Source organism: Bombina bombina, chromosome 5 (assembly GCF_027579735.1).
Source record: "Bombina bombina isolate aBomBom1 chromosome 5, aBomBom1.pri, whole genome shotgun sequence".
Lineage (NCBI taxonomy): Eukaryota > Metazoa > Chordata > Amphibia > Anura > Bombinatoridae > Bombina > Bombina bombina.
In genome coordinates, this window is record NC_069503.1 from 864,880,952 (window position 1) to 864,890,502 (window position 9,551).

The window sequence follows — 9,551 nt, forward strand, 5'->3', positions numbered from 1 at the left end:
CCACATCTGGTTGCCCCTTCTTCCCATAGGAAAAAATACATATACATACATACATACATACATATATACATAGACACACACACACACATATTATAGAGGTTTGTACCTTTTAAAAGAAAAATCATGTTAGTGGTCCACGGGATTCAAAAACATAAATTATGCTTACCAGAAAATTTTCTTTCCTTCTGTACAGGGAGAGTCCACAGCTGCATTCATTACTTGTGGGAAATACTGAACCTGTCCACCAGGAGGAAGCAAAGACACCCCAGCCAAAGGCTCAAATATCACCCCCAATTCCCTCAGTCATTCTGCCAAGGGAACAAAGAACAGTAGTAGAAATATCAGGGTGAAAAAGGTGCCAGAAGAAACAAGATAAAATTTAGGGCCGCCCATCTGAGAACACGGGCGGGAGCTGTGGACTCTCCCTTTACAGAAGGAAAGGAAATTTTCTGGTAAGCATAATTTATGTTTTCCTTCTTAATACAGGGAGAGTCCGCAGCTGCATTCATTACTTGTGGGAAATTATACCCAAGCTACAGAGGACACTGAATGCTAAGGGGGGGGGGGGTGTTAAAGAGAGGCGGCCCCCATCTGAGGACACCACAGCCTGCAAAAAACCCTACTCCCGAAGGCTGCTTCAACAGAAGCAAGAAGAAGAGGACAAAACTCTTTGGAGAAGGAATGAAAGGAGGACCAAGCAGCCGCACAACAATCAGATCCATAGAGATCTCATGTCAGACACAAGAAGACGTCACTGCTCTCGAAATGAGCTGTAAACCTCTGAGGAGGCTAGTGTCCTGCTGTCTCCTATGCCAAGCGAAAAAAACTCCTCAACTAAAAATAAGTAAGTCGACAATGCCTTCAGACCCTTGCACTTCCCAGATACAATTATTCAACACAGAAAACGGTCAGTTCTTATGTAGCCTGAAAAAGACATGAGGCTTGATTCCCTTAAAAAAGGTAAAACCCTTTTCCTTCTAGAGATAAAATAAAAACCACAATCTCTCAATTTAAGTCACAAATAGACATAACCTTAGGAAGAAAAACCTAACTAGGCTCGTAGAACAGCCTTATTATAGCGGAAACCCCAATAAGGAGCATGTGTTACAAGGTACGTAGAAGCAATCTACAGACTGAGTAAATCATTGAAAATAAACTTCAAAGACCACCTCCTGCACAGGTACAAAAGTAGCCCGATGCAACGAGTATCAGATAGACTCATTGGACTGAACGCAGTCAGAGCCCTAGCAAAAAAACCTCCCGACAAAGTGGGGTCCTCCACACCTGTGATAGATGACGAGGAACCAGCTACGCGCTGAAGGAGAGGACCATGACCTCTCAGAAGAAAACTCTCTCTCGGCTAAGACCAAGCGACCTCTTGCAGTCCGCCTCAGAACATTCAATGACGTGAAGGGGCCTTGACCCAGCAGATCCCTGAGACAAGGTAACCCCCATGGAGACGAAGCCCCTAAACAGCGATTACGATCTCGCGGACACAAACGGAGCAATCAGTCTCACTGATGCCTGCGTCTGCTAGGATAGAGCCATCACTCGAGAAAAAGTGATATGGCAGACAAAGAAAAAAAAGGTTGTATTGGACCTCCAAAGCACAGCTAAGGATCAATTTGCTCTGCCTGAGGATTCCTGAACCACAACCCATTAATGGGTAACCTGGGATGGGTATGGACGTCCTGAGATTCTTGATAGGAGTCCCCCTTCAGATACAAACATCTAAAAACCTTTGGATAGAGACCTTATCCCTGGATCAAGGAAATGATTGTAGGGAACATCCATCCCTGAAAATCACATTCAGAGAGTGGATCGCTGACAACGAGCAGTAGTGGGCCTCTGCCTACCACCAGACTCAAGATACTACCCTCTACGCAGGGGAATCTCTCTTTCTCAGAAAAAGATCTAAGCCACTGAGAGAGAAAAAAATGCTGACTAGAATTCATACACTGGGACGAACCCAGAAGACCAAACCCTCAGAGCAAAATGGTTGCCTGAGGAACCGTAAGAATAAATCGGGAGGGAATCTCCTGAATCCACGGTCCGCCATTGGACATGCTCTTCCCAAACTGAAAGGCTAGCGGCCAAGTCAAAACCACCCCGGGAGAGCTCAAAGAAATGTCCCTCAGGACAGGGAGATCTGGACAAAACACTGGAGAGCGATTCTCCCTCCCTGGTATTCCAGGTAAGTCTGCTAAAACAAATTAAAAAAAACAGCGCCCTGCCGATGTCTCGGCCTCGGCTGAGATGAGACCTGTCAAAAGAAAAAAAAAAAAACAAGAAGGGCCCTAGAACAAAAGGACACACCCTCCCCCACAGAGTCAGCGATGGCATGAATGGGAACTGGAGGGCACAACCGTTGAGGTAAAGTCTAACTTCACAAGAATTAAGGAAAATCTTCCTGCCTGTAAAGACCAAATTTGAATCCAGGAATCCACCCTGGCGCCTATACCAGAGAACTCTGGTCTAGATCCATCTATGGAGAATCGAAGAAGTCAGATGACTAAGAGTCTTCCAACAAACAATAGTAAGTAAACCAGAATCATCAAGACCAGTGAGCTACTGATAAAACTAGAATCAGGATCATGCCAAATTAAACCCCAGATCCCCCAAAAAAACCTTGGATCAGAAACTAGGTTTACTGAAAGAGACTGTCCATAAGAACTGGATTTCACCCAAAGGGAATGAAAAAGGAAAGACATCCTTCATGACCGCGATCCTGCAGAGTTCTCAAACAAAATGGTAGAGAGTACCTTATATTCTCCCCCAAAAAGGAGACATAATAAACTCTGCTTAAGTACCATAGAACACAAAAGGACAGGAGAGCCCTCCCTTTTTGGACCATGAAACAACAGTGGATGAAAATATTCTCATACTGCGATAGGTACCAGGACAATGATCAAAAGTCATCTGAAAAGCTTCCCTCTCTCTGCCTCAAGACAAAATCAAGGGAAGAAAAACTGCCCGGAAAGGCAGGATGAGAAGCCTAGGTCTGGCCTCTAGGACCCCTGGGACCGATATGATCCAGAATCAAACGCCCATCCAAGATAGAACCTAAACCAGGTCCTTCCTGTCATCTAGGATAGATGGACCCCTCTGCCTAGGCCGGAATAGCTAGGAATAACTCCTTCTCTGGAGTAGAAGGAAAGAGTAAACTTAACCGACATATCTGCCAGAGCAATTCAAGGACTAAACAGAAAATTATGAAGTTCCAGATTATGCTAGAAGTCTGAGAATAATCCAAAAAAACAAAAAGAAGTAGAAGCTCCATGACTTAAATCTGTCCCGAAATATCGAGGAAACCATCACCTCAAACAGACCGAGATACTTCCACAGGAAGTCTCCAGAAAACACGACAACCGAAGTCGTCAATATCTAATATCCCATATGACGAAAAGTCCTCTGAAAAGGAGTTTCTACAACAACCAAGAACACGGAATAGAAAAGAAATTAGGCAAGCGCACAAAAGTGATAGCCAAGAAGGAATGTGCAAAAACATGTCCTGCTCATCATACGACACAAACCCCCTATAGAGCTCAGAACTGGGATACTAAAATACAAAACAAAAACAGAAAAAATAGATAAGGAATAGGATCTCCATCCTTCTCCACTCATCTAATTAAGATCGCTATCTGATTTCAATGACTGAGATTCGAATGACGGATCAGTACTAGGAATCTCTAACATTGCCAAAACTTCTCTCAGAAGAAAGTGCAGGCATACCATTCTAAATCCTCTTCAGTCAGAGGAATTAAATCAGCAGACTCCGACCCTAGAGGTCCTACCTCTGAAGCCTCAGAGGGAACCGCATCCCCAGATGACTGATAGGATACAATCGTCAATTTACACGACGGTCCTTGAGCATGGATTAACTCTTCACTTGCACGTAGCAGGAAGAGGCAAAATCGCCAAGGCTGTAGATATGGCCATGCGGAACTGCGCAGTAACCTCTGGTGGAAAAAAAGCCCCCTTTCAGGCGAAGGAGCAGTGGTACCCGGGGAAACTGCATGTGTAGGAACAGAAGGAACTAGGGAACACACCTCACAGGACAAGGAATCCTCAGAGGCGGTCGCTCAGTGGTCTCTAACATCTCAACATTGGCTGATGAGAACACCCTGTTGCGGCATACGTAACATAATTGAGAGGGCTAGACTACCCGGTCCTCCTCACAAAATACACAGGTATCAAATTCTGTATTAGAGGGATCCCCTCCAAATAATCAGAATCCTCCATAACTCGTCTAATTTAAAATTATTGAGACAACAATTGGCACCTTATACCCCCAATGGCTGGGGCACTCACCGCCTCCTATGACCTAGACAGATAGAGAAATTCGCTCCGCTTGGTACACTCGGTTCAGAAATATGAAATGAAAAAAATGTGACCACTCCCAGTAACACGGTGAGTCATGCAGGACCTCCCCTGCTAAGGAAAAGTGTGCCAGCTTAATAAAACTGTGCAGCTCTCAAACATGAATAATAAAAAATAACCTGTACATTCCGTATCAGCCTATGAGCCTAAACATCTTCTACACATGAAGCAGTTTAAATTACATAACAAATATGATTAAAAACCCCACTGTTCAATAATTTCCCCTCAGGGGATATTAACCCTTGATTCCATAAAGATAAAAGGAGTCCCACTGTGACCCTGTCTTCTATTGTTAACATATGTATAAAAAAATTAAACGATCTTACCGGAATCTATGCCGTGGAACAGAAAAAACGGTCCTTCAAGTTTGACAGACTGTAGCGTTGCTTCTGACATGGACTTGAGTGAAGAAAAGCAGGCAGCGAAACTCGGCAACGCTGATTGCTTAGGAGCTGTTAATATGAGTCTGGATGGTTTCACAGAAAGACTCTCCCTGCATCTCCAGACTAACTTTCATCAATGCTCTCACTGAGAGGCTGACTACTTAAAACTCCAGTCCCATCTCGAAGGGAAGATACCCTTCCTAAGGAACTACTCTGAAATCTTCTGATACTTCTCTGCCAACATCCTGCGACAAAAGGCAAAGAATGACTGGGGGATGAGGGAAGTGGGGGAGGTATTTGAGCCTTTGGTTGGGGTGTCTTTGCCTCCTCCTGGTGGCCAGGTTCAGTATTTCTCACAAGTAATTAATGCAGCTGTGGAATCTCCCTGTATTAAGAAGGAAATTGCGAGTTTAGTGGTCCCATGAAGGTTGGCGACCCCTGCAATAAAAAAGCTATCATATTTGATTGCCCCATTTCTCAAAAAACAATAACGCTGGCCAATTGCCCTTGATGGCTAAACAAACGTAAAGGTTCTACAACTTTATGGCACCAGTTAACATAGGTGTCTAGAGACCATACATTTCTCTGAGATGGAGCAGGGGATCTATGGGACTCTATTTTCCATGGTGCAAATCAGTTTCATTGACAATTACAATGAACCAAACCACAATATTATAAATGAGACATCTACACACCAAATGTCCCACACATTATAAACCAGGTATTGGATTACATATTCCCAAACTCTGGGCTAGATTATAAGTGGAGCGTTCTTAACGATGCTCTACTGTGATTGCCGTTCCACTGCCTTAGCATACACAGCTGAAGAGGTTTGAGGTGGAACCTGTCCAATGGAATGACATCGATGCTGGATACCATGAGCCCAATCACCTCCATACACTGAGCCACAGAGGGTCTGGAGGAGGCCTTTAGAGCAAGACAAGTGGACAACATTTTCCTGCGTTGCGGATCTGTGAGGAATATCTTCATGGATATAGAGTCTTATCGTACCCAGGAATTCCACCCTGTTGCTGAGTACCAGGGAACTCTTTCCTGAGTTTATCTTCCATCCATGAGACTGGAGAAGAAGAAGAAGAGCCTTCGAGTGTTCCTCTGCGAGACTGAACAACGGTGCCTGGACTAGGATGTCGTCCAGATAGGGCACCATAACAATGCCTCTGGATCTTGCTACATCAAGAAGTGCCCCTAGAACCTTTGTGAAGACTCTCTGGGCCGTCGCCAGACCAAAGGGAAGGGCCACAAACTGGAAGTGTTGGTCCAGAAACGCAAATCTCAGGAACCTGAAGTAATCACTGTAGATTGGTACATGAAGGTAGGCATCCTTCAAGTCTATTGTTGTCATGAATTGTCCTGTGACGAAAGGCAAAGAATGACTGGGGGATGAGGGGAGTGGGGGGGGGGGGATTTAAGCCTTTGGCTGGGGTGTCTTTGCCTCCTCCCGGTGGACAGGTTCTTAATTCCCACAAGTAATGAATGAAGCCGTGGACTCTCCCCCCCTTTAGATGGAAATAAACATTAATAAAAAAATTGATGCTACATTTTAAAATACCAATAAATATAGTACAACTGCATAATCAACAAATGCACAAACAAAGGAAAAGACAACACAATAGTACTTGCAATTTCAATAAAATTAAAAATGTTCTGCTATTTTTCTGCCCCCTGTATCATGTGACAATCATCAGCCATTTTTTACACATGTATACATTGACATCTTGCACATGCTCAGTAGGAGCTGGTGCATTAAAATGTGTGTACAGTGGGGCAAAAAAGTATTTAGGCAGCCACCAATTGTGCAAGTTCTCCCACTTAAGAAGATGAGAGAGGCCTTAATTTTCATCATAGGTGTACCTCAACTATGAGACACAAAATATGGAAACAAATCCAGACAATCACATTGTCTGATTTGGAAAGAATTTATTTGCATATTATGGTGGGAAATAAGTATTGGTCACCTACAAACAAGTAAGATTTCTGGCTCTAACAGACCTGTATCTTCTTCTTTAAGAGGCTCCTCTGTCCTCCACTCATTACCTGTATTAATGGCACCTGTTTGAACTTGTTATCAGTATAAAAGACACCTGTCCACAACCTCAAACAGTCACACTCCAAACTCCACTATGGTGAAGAGTAAAGAGCTGTCGAAGGACACCAGAAACAAAAATTGTAGACCTGCACCAGGCTGGGAAGACTGAATCTGCAATAGGCAAGCAGCTTGGTGTGAAGAAATCAACTGTGGGAGCAATAATTAGAAAATGGAAGACATACAAGACCACTGATAATCTCCCTCGATCTGGGGCTCCACGCAAGATCTCACCCCGTGGGGTCAAAATGATCACAAGAATGGTTAGCAAACATCCCAGAACCACACGGGGGACCTAGTGAATGACCTGCAGAGAGCTGGGACCAACGTAACAAAGGCTACCATCAGTAACACACTACACCGCCAGGGACTCAGATCCTGCAGTGCCAGACGTGTCCCCCTGCTTAAGCCAGTACATGTCTGGGCCCGTCTGAAGTATGCTAGAGAGCATTTGGATGATACAGAAGCTGATTGAGAGAATGTCATATGGTCAGATGAAACCAAAGTGGAACTGTTTGGTAGAAACACAACTCGTCGTGCTTGGAGGAGAGAGAATGCCGAGTTGCAACTAAAGAACACCATACCTACTGTGAAGCATGGGGGTGGCAACATCATGCTTTGGGGCTGTTTCTCTGCAAAGGGAACAGGACGACTGATCCGTGTACATGAAAGAATGAATGGGGCCATGTATCGTGATATTTTGAGTGCAAACCTCCTTCCATCAGCAAGGGCATTGAAGATGAAATGTGGCTGGGTCTTTCAGCATGACAACGATCCCAAACACACCACCCGGGCAACAAAGGAGTGGCTTCGTAAGAAGCATTTCAAGGTCCTGGAGTGGCCTAGCCAGTCTCCAGATCTCAACCCCATAGAAAACCTTTGGAGGGAGTTAAAAGTCCGTGTTGCCCAGAGACAGCCCCAAAACATCACTGCTCTAGAGGAGATCTGCATGCAGGAATGGGCCTTACCAGCAACAGTGTGTGACAACCTTGTGAAGACTTACAGAAAATGTTTGACCTCTGTCATTGCCAACAAAGTATATATAACAAAGTATTGAGATGAACTTTTGATATTGACCAAATACTTATTTTACACCATAATTTGCAAATACATTCTTTCCAAATCAGACAATGTGATTGTCTGGATTTGTTTCCACATTTTGTCTCTCATAGTTGAGGTATACCTATGATGAAAATTACAGGCCTCTCATCTTCTTAAGTGGGAGAACTTGCACAATTGGTGGCTGACTAAATACTTTTTTGACCCACTGTATATAAAAAGACTGCATAATTTATTAATGAAAGTAAAACGATTTTTTTTTTTTTTTTTTTTTTACAATTGCTTGCTCGGTTTTGACTGTAGTGTCACTTTAAAGTAAATCACCCTTACTGAGACACATTAAAAAACTTTCACAATAAAATAAAAAATATCAACAAAAAAGCCTAAATACAATTAAAAAAATTGTCACTTTAAAAATACTCACGCATAAAAGGCAGCTTTTCTGGACATGGAAGGTGAGGAGAATATGTGAAGTTCTCAGGTAGAAATACTGGGGCCTGAGCAGTAAGGTCAGTTGCATTGGTACCGTCAGGATAATCTAGAAGATAAATTAACACTTAAATTTACTTTGCAGTCATTTGAAATACTTTACACAGGGTTTATTTTTAAAATCAAATATCACCTAAAGTAATTTCAGGATTGCAAGTCTCTTAATCAAAACCGAAAGCTGCCCAAACCCTGGAACTAAGGAACCACATTAGAAGTAGTCAATATGCTCAGTTCCTAAGCCTTTTGTAAAATGCTAACTTGCACACCACATGAAGGTTTTTACAAAAATGGTTTAATGCAATATTGATATTTTTTTTTTAAAGTGAGCGGTGAGAACCCTTTACACTATATACAAAACAATATCCTTAATAGCTCCCAAAATATATGAGACTTCAAGCAACAGCATACCTAGGTTTATTCCTAGGATTGAGACAGGATGAAAAAAAACAAGCTATCTTCAATAGAAACTAAGGGGGGTTCTGAAAAACATTATTTTGTAAAAAAGAATCAAGATTATATGCCACAAAGAAATGATATTGGGAAAAAAATGGGGAAAAGTTCCATTAAAATAAAAGCTACTTTCATTGGGAAAAAACAGAAATTGAAAGTAACAAATATTCAATATCCACAAAAAATATATGTAATATCAAAGGAAATTTCTGTCTTATATTATGTATCAAAGATGGCCCATACATTGTGATATGTTTTAGGTATATGGACCTTTATAAAAGCAATATCTACTTTATCTGCAAAACTAGTGTTCCGTAACAATGTTGTTGATGCAAGCACTTTAAGTAGAGGAAACCACACTGGCAAACTGTGACAGAAGTCATTCATTTTGCCCAACTAAAATATCTAGATCCAGGAAATAAGTAATTGCAAAGAGGCCATAAGAATCACCCCCTCAACTTGATCTATAGCATTTCATGAGAAAGCAAAACAACTAGATATAACCCAAACTCAGTTACCCTCATTCACTTCAGTTTGCTCTCCCCTGGAATAAACCTTTCTTCTCATTTTCATCCTGTGCACAGCTCCTGACCTGATGGCTATTAGGAAACACACACCTCTTCCATTTGGGCTTCTTGCAGCTGACGTGGCAGTTGCTGACACTAGCTGAATAAAATATGCTTTCA

The 9,551-nt window shown here is 42.5% G+C and overlaps 1 protein-coding gene across 1 annotated transcript in view; it reads right to left on the reverse strand.

Moving 5' to 3' along the window:
• B4GALT6 (beta-1,4-galactosyltransferase 6) overlaps positions 1-9,551 on the reverse strand; it is a 334,120-nt gene that overhangs the window by 111,922 nt on the left and 212,647 nt on the right. The window contains exon 3 of the mRNA XM_053714999.1: positions 8,351-8,464. Coding sequence (XP_053570974.1) covers positions 8,351-8,464 — 114 coding nt within the window. The remainder of the gene's footprint in view (positions 1-8,350; positions 8,465-9,551) is intronic.